This window comes from Salvelinus alpinus, chromosome 31 (assembly GCF_045679555.1).
Source record: "Salvelinus alpinus chromosome 31, SLU_Salpinus.1, whole genome shotgun sequence".
Classification (NCBI taxonomy): Eukaryota; Metazoa; Chordata; class Actinopteri; order Salmoniformes; family Salmonidae; genus Salvelinus; species Salvelinus alpinus.
The window spans coordinates 32,705,039-32,719,153 of record NC_092116.1 but is presented as its reverse complement, the minus strand read 5'-3'; the positions used below and the strand labels follow the sequence as shown (position 1 = coordinate 32,719,153).

The following is a 14,115-nucleotide window of genomic DNA, read 5'->3' as shown; positions in this document are numbered from 1 at the left end:
TGGACTAACCCGGAGGCCATCTATCAATTAAAATATTCTGAGAAATATTAAAATCCCCGACCTACTAGAAGTAAATCGTTCGGGAACTTGGTTAGCCAACGGAGAATACGCTTTTCCAAAGATTCAAGTAACGGATCGTTTTCAAGTTTGGAGTTGAACCCATAAATGTTGGTAATAGTGGTGTTGTTACAGTTGACAACAAGACAAAAGAAAGTGACCAATAGGGTCCCAATCTGAGTGCAAAATACTTCCATTGAAGTGATTCTTTAGAGTGATAACTACAGCAGAGCGCCCTGAACCTAGCTGATCCTACTTGCAGTAAACTAACTGAGTCTAACTAAGCGAGTCATAGCGCTGGCATTCACAACCACACTGACTTGTCTGGAACCAACAAGGAGCAGGATTCACGGTTCACGAGTCAACCCCCCCCCCCCCCCCCCCCCCCACGTGGATAGTCGAGTAAGACAATACAACTGTAACTTTCGTTTCGTTTTTTTGTAGTTTACTTTGGGCGCGAAGGGGCTGTGTTGGGTGAGTAAAAAAAAAAGTATAACGTGACATGAATGGTTGACGACGTACAAACACGCCGGTTGTGAAGGACATTCTGCCGCGTGTGTTTTTAACCTTGGTTCCGTGTTAATGTTTGATTTCAGAGCTCTACACGGGAGAGAGGAGGAGGAAGAATAAGACTGAAAAGACCGTTGGTGGAGTCGAGGTAGGAACACGGGAGAATGGAGGTTCAGGTGTCAGGAATGCAGGTAAGAACAAACTCTATCAAACAGTTTTCTCCGTTTGTGTTGGATCTTATTCTGAGATATATATATATGTGTGTTGATTTGTGAACTGTTGTTGGGCTTTTGTAGTAAGAAGCACAGTAGACTAGACACACAGGTGGACGAGGACATCGCCAGAACTAGACCAAGGAAACAGCTTTTGAATTAGCCAATAGAAATACAAATTGACTGTCCAAATGATCAGTAAGGACCATTATCAGATATCAACAGTTTAAGTCAGTATAAATAGCAATTTTTTATTTGACCATTTATTTAATTAGGCAAGTCAGTTAAGAACAAATTCTTATTTTCATTGACGACCTAGGAACAGCAGGCAGTTCATGGGCAGAACGACAGATTTTTACCTTGTCAGCCCAGGGATTTGATCTTGCAACCTTTCGGTTACAAGTCCAACGCTCTAACCACTAGGCTACCGGCCACCGCAATGATCTTTTTCTAACTGTAAGTGTGATGTAACGTATTAGGGTCGCACCTGTTTTGGCTTCTATCCCGTTGTCTGACTGTCTATACAGCTGGGGGAGAGGGTTGTGTTCGACAGGCTCAGTATGTCACCGCGTAACACACCTTTTGTTAGTGTATTAATGTCTATTATATGTCCCATTATGACATCACCATCGTAGAACTCTTAACGTTCACTTCTGTGCTTCCGTGTACTTCTGGAGCAGATGGAGCAATTCTTTATTGAAAACAAATAGGATGTGTGTGTGTGTGTGTGTGTGTGTGTGTGTGTGTGTGTGTGTGTGTGTGTGTGTGTGTGTGTGTGTGTGTGTGTGTGTGTGTGTGTGTGTGTGTGTGTGTGTGTGTGTGTGTGTGTGTGTGTGTGTGTGTGTGTGTGTGCGTTTCCTCCTGCCTCCAGCTGGGTGACCCTAAACTAGGGTCTAAGGGTCAGTGTGTTCTGAGATTAAAAACAACTGTCCATCTGTGTCCTCCAAAATGGCACCCTATTCCCTACATAGTGCACCACTTTTCAGAAGTAGTGCACTAGGGAATCGTGTAGCATTTGGTAGAGACACAGTGCTGGACCTTCCGTCTGTAGATGAGCTGACGCATGGCCATTCAGAGGGATTCTGTTCACAAGGGACGTAACATTTATGGTAGGAATTTGTGATTGATTGTTATTCATGTAAATTTATGTTAGACAGAGAGAGGGATGAAATTCAATATCCTCCCTCTGTCTCTGTCTCTCTCTCTCTCTCTCTCACTCACAAATATTGACCAAGTTCTCAACAGCAGTGTGAATCACCCTTTAACCCATACAGTCATAAAAACAAGGTGTTATATTGTATGAGGAAGTTATTGGAGATATTTCCTGGAATTTCTCTCCAAGTAACAGTCTGTGATCCTGTATTTTCTGCTATTTGGAGGTGAACATGTCTGGTTCCTACTGAAATGGAGTCCTCATTCATATTGTTCCAAATCTAGAGAGTTTTGTCTTTATGACATCACACAAATCTGTGTTTAGGACTGTGATGTCACAAAGGGCTCTGATTATGACATCATAAAAGCTGTTGAACTTTCCCTCGCCTGCCCATTATAAATAAGTTATTCCTGACACTAGAAAGTATGAAGAGAGAACGCAAAGTCCAAGCTCTCTCTCTCTCTCTCTATCTGGAGTTTATAGGGAAATGTGATTGGTAGCTCTTATGTCGCAATGGCTGTTTTGCATAGCAGACTTGCGTACTCCTCCATTGGCTACAGCAGGTGTATAAAAGAGGCTGGTTATTTTTAGCCTTGGTCAGACCACTACAGGTGCTGAGCTGAACACAGCTCCTGCTGGAAGCTGCAGTCCGTAATTCAATGTTCGTAATGTTTTTGATACTTTACGTTTTGAAGCTGTAAAGTCTTTCTTTACAATAGCGTTGTTTATAAACAGTGGACTAAAACAAGGTTATATTCTGGTTTTCTGAATGGGATAATACAGTTAAACTAAGTTTGTTGAGAGAGAAAGAGAGAGAGACAGAGAGACAGAAACAGTGAAATGTCTCCACACATCAGATAGTGCCCGTGGCAATTTCCTGTAAAGATTAGAAAAAAATGAGTAAGAAAACAAATACAATTCCATGTACAGATAAATAGTTAAGCAGTTAGATTAAACATCTCCTTTGTAAGATAAATGTTTTCAAATGAAACATGTTTGGAAACAGGTGAATTAACACTTTTTAGTTAGCAGGCTCAAGCAAGCTAAAACCCACATGGAAGCAAAAACTAACCAGCAGAAATTGTTAACAAGTTAGAAATGATTTTACACACATTTTGCTCTAGGCTACTAATTATTAGTTAACAAAAAAATCATGTATGTCATATAAAATATATTCAGCCCACCCAGTATTGTAATCAAAACTTACCAGAAAGCATGTAGTCCTTGGCACAGACAGTGTAGTAGTGTGGGCTCAATAGCATCTCATTAGTGTGCAAGATCTTGAGAATCAGCTGTACATGTGATGGAAGAATGCACTGTGCATGTGATGGAAGAATGCACTGCACATGTGATGGAAGAATGCACTGCACATGTGATGGAAGAATGCACTTTGCATGCAGAGGGTTGCAATTACATTGAATTGGGGATAGTTTAACCAAAATATGCCACAAGACCTAGAATTGCCTTCTTTGTATCCCACAAAAAAGGTCCACTATTATAAGCTAAACTTTTTTTTTGATTAACTTGCTTAACTTGCCGTGGAAAGATTCTGGAAATTTACCGAAAAATTTCCGACCCTTTGCAACCCTATACGGGTATATAAAAAGTTTGGGAACCACTGGGTTAGAGAGAGTTGATAACATCACTACAGTCTGATGGGTTAGAGTTGATAACACCACTACAGTCTGATGGGTTAGAGTTGATAACATCACTACAGTCTGATGGGTTAGAGTTGATAACATCACTACAGTCTGATGGGTTAGAGAGAGTTGATAACATCACTACAGTCTGATGGGTTAGAGTTGATAACACCACTACAGTCTGATGGGTTAGAGTTGATAACATCACTACAGTCTGATGGGTTAGAGTTGATAACATCACTACAGTCTGATGGGTTAGAGTTGATAACATCACTACAGTCTGATGGGTTAGAGAGAGTTGATAACATCACTACAGTCTGATGGGTTAGAGTTGATAACATCACTACAGTCTGATGGGTTAGAGTTGATAACACCACTACAGTCTGATGGGTTAGAGTTGATAACATCACTACAGTCTGATGGGTTAGAGTTGATAACACCACTACAGTCTGATGGGTTAGAGTTGATAACATCACTACAGTCTGATGGGTTAGAGAGAGTTGATAACATCACTACAGTCTGATGGGTTAGAGATGATAACATCACTACAGTCTGATGGGTTAGAGTTGATAACATCACTACAGTCTGATGGGTTAGAGAGAGTTGATAACACCACTACAGTCTGATGGGTTAGAGTTGATAACATCACTACAGTCTGATGGGTTAGAGATGATAACATCACTACAGTCTGATGGGTTAGAGTTGATAACACCACTACAGTCTGATGGGTTAGAGAGAGTTGATAACACAACTACAGTCTGATGGGTTAGAGTTGATAACACCACTACAGTCTGATGGGTTAGAGAGAGTTGATAACACAACTACAGTCTGATGGGTTAGAGTTGATAACACCACTACAGTCTGATGGGTTAGAGTTGATAACACCACTACAGTCTGATGGGTTAGAGTTGATAACACCACTGCAGTCTGTCTATACTAGAAGGATGGCTCATTCCTTATTACTCATTGTTAATGTTCGTTTGCTGATATAACAGAACACACACACACCTTATTATGTTGTTTTAAGATATTATGTTGTTTTAAGACAATCCGTTTAAACTCTCTCCCCTTGGTCTTTCTCTCCCCCTCCCTGCTCCTCCCTCCCCCTTTCACTTACCACTCCCCCCTTTCACTTACCACTCCCCCCTTTTGCTTACCACTTCCCCCTTTTGCTTACCACTCCCCCCTTTCGCTTACCACTCCCTCCTTTCGCTTACCACTCCCCCCTTTCGCTTACCACTTCCCCCTTTTGCTTACCACTCCCCCCATTTTGCTTACCACTCCCCCCATTTTGCTTACCACTCCCCCCTTTCGCTTACCACTCCCCCCATTTTGCTTACCACTCCCCCCTTTCGCTTACCACTCCCCCCTTTCACTTACTACTCCCCCCTTTTGCTTACCACGCCCCCTTTTGCTTACCACTCCCCCCTTTTGCTTACCACTCCCTCCTTTTGCTTACCACTCCCCTCTTTCACTTACCACTCCCCCCTTGCGCTTACCCCTCCCCCATCCCCCCCTCCCCAGAGTTCCCAGGTAGACCCTGAGGAACTTTTCACCAAGTTGGAGCGAATCGGTAAAGGATCATTTGGTGAGGTCTTCAAAGGCATCGATAATCGCACCCAGAGCGTAGTAGCCATTAAGGTAAGAAGCAGTACTAAGACATTATAGGCGTTTCTGATTGATTGATTGATTGTTTATGTCTGAAATATTTTGCTTCTTAAAGACTATAGATCTGGAAGAGGCCGAGGATGATATTGAAGATATACAACAAGAGATCACTGTACTGAGTCAATGTGACAGTCCCTATGTCACCAAGTACTATGGGTCATACCTAAAGGTGAGGACAGGAACACACACACACACACACACACACACACACACACACACACACACACACACACACACACACACACATACACACACACACACACACACACACACACACACACACACACACACACACACACACACACACACATATACATATACATATACATACACATACACACACACACACTGCAGCTCTAACTCTCTGTCTGTCTCTCAGGGCAGTAAACTATGGATCATCATGGAGTATCTAGGAGGGGGTTCAGCTCTAGACCTGGTAAGTGTGTGTGTGTGTGTGTGTGTGTGTGTGTGTGTGTGTGTGTGTGTGTGTGTGTGTGTGTGTGTGTGTGTGTGTGTGTGTGTGTGCCACAAGGTTAGCTGTACAAGACTGTGTGTGTGTGTGTGTGTGTGTGTGTGTGTGTGTGTGTGTGTGTGTGTGTGTGTGTGTGTGTGTGTGTGTGTGTGTGTGTGTGTGTGTGTGTGTGTGTGTGTGTAGTGGTTACTTTTATGAAAGTGTGTGTGTGTGTGTGTTCAGTTGCGTGCAGGTCCGTTTGATGAGTGCCAGATTGCCACCATGCTGAGGGAGATCCTGAAGGGTCTGGACTACCTCCACTCAGAGAAGAAGATACACAGAGATATCAAAGGTAGGAGGAGTGTGTGTGTGTTGCTCTTACGCACAGGCAGTTAGTTACATGTGGTGTTGTCAGGGGTGTGTGGAGCTAAAACTGGTAGTTAACCAGTAAACCAGTGTTTAACCAGTAGCACAGTAAACCAGTGGTTAACCAGTAGCACAGTAAACCAGTGGTTAACCAGTAGCACAGTAAACCAGTGGTTAACCAGTAGCACAGTAAACCAGTGGTTAACCAGTAGCACAGTAAACCAGTAGGTAACCAGTAGCACAGTAAAACAGTAGGTAACCAGTAGCACAGTGAACCAGTAGTTAACCAGTAGCACAGTAAACCAGTGGTTAACCAGTAGCACAGTAAACCAGTAGGTAACCAGTAGCACAGTAAACCAGTAGTTAACCAGTAGCACAGTAAACTAGTGGTTAACCAGTAGCACAGTAAACCAGTAGGTAACCAGTAGCACAGTAAACCAGTAGGTAACCAGTAAACCAGTAGTTAACCAGTAGCACAGTAAACCAGTAGGTAACCAGTAGCACAGTAAACCAGTAGGTAACCAGTAGCACAGTAAACCAGTAGGTAACCAGTAAACCAGTAGTTAACCAGTAGTTAACCAGTAGCACAGTAAACCAGTAGCACAGTAAACCAGTAGCACAGTAAACCAGTAGTTAACCAGTAGCACAGTAAACCAGTGGTTAACCAGTAGCACAGTAAACCAGTGGTTAACCAGTAGCACAGTAAACCAGTAGGTAACCAGTAGCACAGTAAACCAGTAGCACAGTAAACCAGTGGTTAACCAGTAGCACAGTAAACCAGTAGTTAACCAGTAGCACAGTAAACCAGTAGTTAACCAGTAGCACAGTAAACCAGTAGTTAACCATTAGCACAGTAAACCAGTGGTTAACCAGTAGCACAGTAAACCAGTGGTTAACCATTAGCACAGTAAACCAGTAGTTAACCAGTAGCACAGTAAACCAGTGGTTAACCAGTAGCACAGTAAACCAGTGGTTAACCAGTAGCACAGTAAACCAGTGGTTAACCATTAGCACAGTAAACCAGTAGTTAACCAGTAGCACAGTTAACCAGTAGCACAGTAAACCAGTAGCACAGTAAAACAGTAGGTAACCAGTAGCACAGTAAACCAGTGGTTAACCAGTAGCACAGTAAACCAGTGGTTAACCAGTAGCACAGTAAACCAGTGGTTAACCAGTAGCACAGTAAACCAGTAGGTAACCAGTAGCACAGTAAACCAGTAGTTAACCAGTAGCACAGTAAACCAGTGGTTAACCAGTAGCTCAGTAAACCGGTAGGTAACCAGTAGCACAGTAAACCAGTGGTTAACCAGTAGCACAGTAAACCAGTAGCACAGTAAACCAGTAGCACAGTAAACCAGTAGCACAGTAAACCAGTAGTTAACCAGTAGCACAGTAAACCAGTGGTTAACCAGTAGCACAGTAAACCAGTAGGTAACCAGTAGCACAGTAAACCAGTAGCACAGTAAACCAGTGGTTAACCAGTAGCACAGTAAACCAGTAGTTAACCAGTAGCACAGTAAACCAGTAGTTAACCAGTAGCACAGTAAACCAGTAGCACAGTAAACCAGTAGTTAACCATTAGCACAGTAAACCAGTGGTTAACCAGTAGCACAGTAAACCAGTGGTTAACCATTAGCACAGTAAACCAGTAGTTAACCAGTAGCACAGTAAACCAGTGGTTAACCAGTAGCACAGTAAACCAGTGGTTAACCAGTAGCACAGTAAACCAGTGGTTAACCATTAGCACAGTAAACCAGTAGTTAACCAGTAGCACAGTTAACCAGTAGCACAGTAAACCAGTAGCACAGTAAAACAGTAGGTAACCAGTAGCACAGTAAACCAGTGGTTAACCAGTAGCACAGTAAACCAGTGGTTAACCAGTAGCACAGTAAACCAGTGGTTAACCAGTAGCACAGTAAACCAGTGGTTAACCAGTAGCACAGTAAACCAGTAGGTAACCAGTAGCACAGTAAACCAGTAGTTAACCAGTAGCACAGTAAACCAGTGGTTAACCAGTAGCTCAGTAAACCGGTAGGTAACCAGTAGCACAGTAAACCAGTGGTTAACCAGTAGCACAGTAAACCAGTGGTTAACCAGTAGCACAGTAAACCAGTAGTTAACCAGTAGCACAGTAAACTAGTAGCACAGTAAACCAGTAGGTAACCAGTAGCATAGTAAACCAGTGGTTAACCAGTAGCACAGTAAACCAGTGGTTAACCAGTAGCACAGTAAACCAGTGGTTAACCAGTAGCACAGTAAACCAGTAGGTAACCAGTAGCACAGTAAACCAGTGGTTAACCAGTAGCACAGTAAACCAGTAGGTAACCAGTAGCACAGTAAACCAGTAGCACAGTAAACCAGTGGTTAACCAGTAGCACAGTAAACCAGAAGGTAACCAGTAGCACAGTAAACCAGTAGGTAACCAGTAGGTAACCAGTAGCACAGAAAAACCAGTGGTTAACCAGTAGCACAGTAAACCAGTAGGTAACCAGTAGCACAGTAAACCAGTAGGTAACCAGTAGCACAGTAAACCAGTGGTTAACCAGTAGCACAGTAAACCAGTAGGTAACCAGTAGCACAGTAAACCAGTAGCACAGTAAAACAGTGGTTAACCAGTAGCACAGTAAACCAGTGGTTAACCAGTAGCACAGTAAAACAGTAGGTACCAGTAGCACAGTAAACCAGTAGTTAACCAGTAGCACAGTAAACCAGTGGTTAACCAGTAGCACAGTAAACCAGTAGTTAACCAGTAGCACAGTAAACCAGTAGCACAGTAAAACAGTAGGTAACCAGTAGCACAGTAAACCAGTAGCACAGTAAAACAGTAGGTAACCAGTAGCACAGTAAACCAGTAGCACAGTAAACCAGTGGTTAACCAGTAGCACAGTAAACCAGTGGTTAACCAGTAGCACAGTAAACCAGTGGTTAACCAGTAGCACAGTAAACCAGTGGTTAACCAGTAGCACAGTAAACCAGTAGTTAACCAGTAGCACAGTAAACCAGTGGTTAACCAGTAGCACAGTAAACCAGTGGTTAACCAGTAGCACAGTAAACCAGTGGTTAACCAGTAGCACAGTAAACCAGTGGTTAACCAGTAGCACAGTAAACCAGTGGTTAACCAGTAGCACAGTAAACCAGTAGTTAACCAGTAGCACAGTAAACCAGTGGTTAACCAGTAGCACAGTAAACCAGTGGTTAACCAGTAGCACAGTAAACCAGTAGTTAACCAGTAGCACAGTAAAACAGTAGGTAACCAGTAGCACAGTAAACCAGTGGTTAACCAGTAGCACAGTAAACCAGTAGCACAGTAAACCAGTGGTTAACCAGTAGCACAGTAAACCAGTAGCACAGTAAAACAGTAGGTAACCAGTAGCACAGTAAACCAGTGGTTAACCAGTAGCACAGTAAACCAGTAGGTAACCAGTAGCACAGTAAACCAGTGGTTAACCAGTAGCACAGTAAACCAGTGGTTAACCAGTAGCTCAGTAAACCAGTGGTTAACCAGTAGCACAGTAAACCAGTGGTTAACCAGTAGCACAGTAAACCAGTGGTTAACCAGTAGCACAGTAAACCAGTGGTTAACCAGTAGCACAGTAAACCAGTGGTTAACCAGTAGCACAGTAAACCAGTGGTTAACCAGTAGCACAGTAAACCAGTGGTTAACCAGTAGCACAGTAAACCAGTGGTTAACCAGTAACACAGTAAACCAGTGGTTAACCAGTAGCACAGTAAACCAGTAGGTAACCAGTAGCACAGTAAACCAGTGGTTAACCAGTAGCACAGTAAACCAGTGGTTAACCAGTAGCTCAGTAAACCAGTGGTTAACCAGTAGCACAGTAAACCAGTGGTTAACCAGTAGCACAGTAAACCAGTGGTTAACCAGTAGCTCAGTAAACCAGTGGTTAACCAGTAGCCCAGTAAACCAGTAGTTAACCAGTAGATATTGTTTTAACCTGCTACACTCACTGGAAGCTTCACTGTTGGCCAGTATGGGGCCTCCCGAGTGGCGCAGTGGTCTAAGGCTTTGCATCGCAGTGCCTAGCTGTCACTACAGACCCGGGTTCGATCCCCGGCTGTGACGCAGCCGGCCGCGACCGGGAGACCCACGAGGCGGTGCCGCACAACTGGTCCGGGTTTGACCGGCCGGGATGTCCTTGTCCCATCGCGCTCTAGCGACTCCTTGTGGCGGTCCGGGAGCATGAACGCTGACTTCGGTCACCAGTTGGACAGTGTTTTTGCTCCGACACATTGGTGCGGCTGGTTTCCGGGTTAAGCGAGCAGTGTGGCTTGGCAGGGTCGTGTGGTAGACTTGTATGACAGCGTGTCCCAGTTCCCGCCAATATCCACTAACTTCTCACAGCCATGGAAGAGGAAGTGGGACAACATTCCACAGGCCACAATCACCAGCCTGATCAACTCTATGTGAAGGAGATATGTTGTACTGCATGAGGCAAATGGTGGTCACACCAGATGCTGACTGGTTTCCTGATCCACACCTCTAACTTTTTATTAAAGGTATCTGTGACCAACAGACGCATATCTGTATTCCTAGTCATGTGAAATCCATAGATTAGGGAACAATTTATTTAAATTTAATGATTTTCGTTATATGAACTGTAACTCAGTAAAATAATTTTAAATCGTTGCATGTTGCGTTTTTATATTTATGTTCAGTTTTACTCACACAACAAAAGTGAAATGTCTCCCCTCTCTCTCCGTAGCTGCCAACGTCCTTCTCTCTGAGCAGGGCGAGGTGAAGATAGCAGACTTCGGAGTGGCTGGACAGCTGACAGACACACAGATGAAGAGAGACACATTTGTAGGCACACCATTCTGGATGGCACCCGAAGTCATACAGCAGTCTTCTTATGATCACAAGGTAGAGAGAGAGAGACACACCATTCGTGGTGTATTAGGTTAGGTTGCTTTAGTGTCGAGGAGTTGTGGTGTGGTTGACTGTCTAGGAGGGTGGGTGGTTGACTGTCTAGGAGGGTGGGTGGTGTGGTTGACTGTCTAGGAGGGTGGTGTGGTTGACTGTCTAGGTGGGTGGTGTGGTGTGGTTGACTGTCTAGGAGGGTGGTGTGGTGTGGTTGACTGTCTAGGAGGGTGGTGTGGTTGACTGTCTTGGTGGGTAGTGTGGTTGACTGTCTAGGAGTTGTGGTGTGGTTGACTGTCTAGGAGGGTGGTGTGGTTGACTGTCTAGGAGGGTGGTGTGGTTGACTGTCTAGGAGGGTGGTGTGGTTGACAGTCTAGGTGGGTGGTGTGGTTGACTGTCTAGGAGGGTTGTGTGGTTGACTGTCTAGGAGGGAGGGTGGTGTGGTTGACTGTCTAGGTGGGTGGTGTGGTTGACTGTCGAGGAGGGTGGTGTAGTTGACTGTCTAGGAGGGAGGGTGGTGTGGTTGACTGTCTAGGAGGGTGGTGTGGTTGACTGTCTAGGAGGGAGGGTGGTGTGGTTGACTGTCGAGGAGGGTGGTGTAGTTGACTGTCTAGGAGGGAGGGTGGTGTGGTTGACTGTCTAGGTGGGTGGTGTGGTTGACTGTCGAGGAGGGTGGTGTAGTTGACTGTCTAGGTGGGTGGTGTGGTTGACTGTCGAGGAGGGTGGTGTAGTTGACTGTCTAGGAGGGTGGGGTGGTTGACTGTCTAGGTGGGTGGTGTGGTTGACTGTCTAGGAGGGTGGTGTGGTTGACTGTCTAGGAGGGTGGTGGGGTTGACTGTCTAGGAGGGTGCTGTGGTTGACTGTCTAGGAGGGTGGTGTGGTTGACTGTCTAGGAGGGTGGTGTGGTTGACTGTCTAGGAGGGTGGTGTGGTTGACTGTCTAGGAGGGTGGGTGGTGTGGTTGACTGTCTAGGTGGGTGGTGTGGTTGACTGTCTAGGTGGGTGGTGTGGTTGACTGTCTAGGAGGGTGGTGTGGTTGACTGTCTAGGAGGGTGGTGTGGTTGACTGTCTAGGAGGGTGGTGTGGTTGACTGTCTAGGAGGGTGGTGTGGTTGACTGTCTAGGAGGGTGGTGTGGTTGACTGTCTAGGAGGGTGCTGTGGTTGACTGTCTAGGAGGGAGGGTGGTGTGGTTGACTGTCTAGGAGGGTGGTGTGGTTCAACTTCATATGCCAGTCAGTGTCAGGGAGAGAGTGAAAGACTTCCCTCCTCTGTGTGTGTCTATAATGGAGTGTCTGTAATGGAGTGTGTCTATAATGGAGTGTCTGTAACGGAGTGTCTGTAACGGAGTGTATGAATATCTATAGGTCTGTAATTTAGCCTCCTCCTCCAGGATGATATCTGGTATCAGATCAGAAGAGCCTCCTAACAGTGATATGCAATGAACCTTGTGGTTGTTGTTCTTTTTAAATGGCTCCTGTTCTCTCCCCCTCTACCCTCTACCCCCTACCCCCTCTAGGCTGATATCTGGTCTTTAGGTATAACAGCTATAGAGCTGGCTAAAGGAGAGCCTCCGAACAGTGACATACACCCTATGAAAGTTCTCTTCCTGATCCCGAAGAGCAGTCCCCCCTCCCTCGGGGAAGATTTCTCTAAGAGTTTCAGAGAGTTCACAGACTCCTGTCTCAATAAGGACCCAGTCTTCGTAAGTACATTGGAAGGGTGTGGCCATGGGTATGTATATGTATGTATGTGTATGTGTGTGTATATATATATATCATTTACTTCCTTCCTCTTGTCCTTTCATCTCCTTGTCTCTTTCTCAAAATGCATTTGCAGAGAGAATATCTGAGATTCCTCCATAATGTGAAAGGATGTTAGGAATCAAGGAAATACAATTGATATTCACCCTGTGGCGAAAGATCTTGCTTGTTGCTGCCACCTGCTGGTTGAATTTGTGTGAACAGAAAATAATATATTTTGCTTCTCTACCCAATTCTTCTATTCCTACTCTCCTCTCTCTCTCTCCCTCTCTTTCCTCTCTCTCCCTCTCTTTCCTCTCTCTCCCTCTCCCTCTCTCTCCTTCCCTTCCTCTCCTCTCTCCCTCTCTCCCTCTCCTCTCTTTCCTCTCTCTCCTTCTCCCTCTCTCTCCTCTCTCTCCTCTCTCTCCCTCTCTCTCCCTCCCTTCCTCTCCTCTCTCCCTCTCCTCTCTCTCCTCTCTTTCCTCCCTCTCCCTCTCTTTCCTCTCTCTCCTCTCTCTCCCTCTCTCTCCCTCCCTTCCTCTCTCCTCTCTCTCCCTCTCCCTCTCTTTCCTCTCTCCCTCTCCCTCTCTTTCCTCTCTCTCCCTCTCCCCCCTCTCCCTCTCTCTCCTCTCTCTCTCTCCCTCTCTCTCCCTCCCTTCCTCTCTCCTCTCTCTCTCTCTACCTCTCTCCCTCTCCTCTCCCTCTCTCCCTCTCTTCCCTCTCCCTCCCTCTCTCTCTCTCTCTCTCTCCTCCCTCTCTCTCTCCTCCCTCTCTCTCTCTCTCCTCTCCCTCCCTCCCTCTCTCTCCCTCCCTTCCTCTCCCCCTCCCTCCCTCCCTCCCTCTCTCCCTCCAGAGACCCTCAGCCAGAGAGTTGTTGAAACATAAGTTCATAGTAAAGAACTGTAAGAAGACTTCCTTCCTGACTGAACTGATTGACAGGTTAAAGAGATGGAAGACTGAAGAACACAGCGATGACGACTCTAGCGATGACGACGATAGGTAGGTCTAAGGGGGGGGGGGGGGGGGGGTGTGTGTGTGTGTGTGTGTGTGTGTGTGTGTGTGTGTGTGTGTGTGTGTGTGTGTGTGTGTGTGTGTGTAACCCTCTCATCTCTCTCCTCAGTGAGTCCAGTAACAAGGAGAACAGTCCATCTCAACCCGAGTGGTCGTTCACCACCATACGGAAGAAAGATAAGAAAGATAAGGACGGCAGGAAGGTAACCAGTGGAGTCAGTGTGTGTGTTGGTTCGTCTGCACTTTTCTTGTTAACATCCCTAGTTAACCTCTCTCTCTCTCTCTCTCTCTCTCTCTCTCTCTCTTCCCCTCTCTCTCTCTCTCTCTCTCTCTCTCTCTCTTCCCCTCTCCCCCTCTCTCTCTCTCTCTTCCCCTCTCCCTCTCTCTCTCTCTCTCTCTTCCCCTCTCCCCCTCTCTCTCTCTCCCCCTCTCT

At 45.5% G+C, this 14,115-nt stretch overlaps 1 protein-coding gene across 2 annotated transcripts in view; it reads left to right on the top strand.

Annotated features, from left to right (window-relative positions):
• The first annotated feature begins 559 nt into the window (after window positions 1-559).
• The window catches only part of LOC139561241 (serine/threonine-protein kinase 26-like), a 14,909-nt gene continuing 1,353 nt past the window's right edge, over window positions 560-14,115 (top strand). Inside the window, exons 1-9 of one of the 2 annotated variants that reach the window (XM_071378213.1) lie at window positions 560-758; window positions 5,097-5,213; window positions 5,296-5,409; window positions 5,620-5,676; window positions 5,935-6,043; window positions 10,779-10,936; window positions 12,449-12,634; window positions 13,525-13,670; window positions 13,792-13,885. In XM_071378213.1, the coding sequence (XP_071234314.1) occupies window positions 732-758; window positions 5,097-5,213; window positions 5,296-5,409; window positions 5,620-5,676; window positions 5,935-6,043; window positions 10,779-10,936; window positions 12,449-12,634; window positions 13,525-13,670; window positions 13,792-13,885 (1,008 nt within the window). In that variant the 5' untranslated portion in view covers window positions 560-731. Of the gene's footprint in view, window positions 759-1,760; window positions 1,889-5,096; window positions 5,214-5,295; window positions 5,410-5,619; window positions 5,677-5,934; window positions 6,044-10,778; window positions 10,937-12,448; window positions 12,635-13,524; window positions 13,671-13,791; window positions 13,886-14,115 lie in introns of those variants that run through there. The other variant, XM_071378214.1, reaches the window with a different exon arrangement.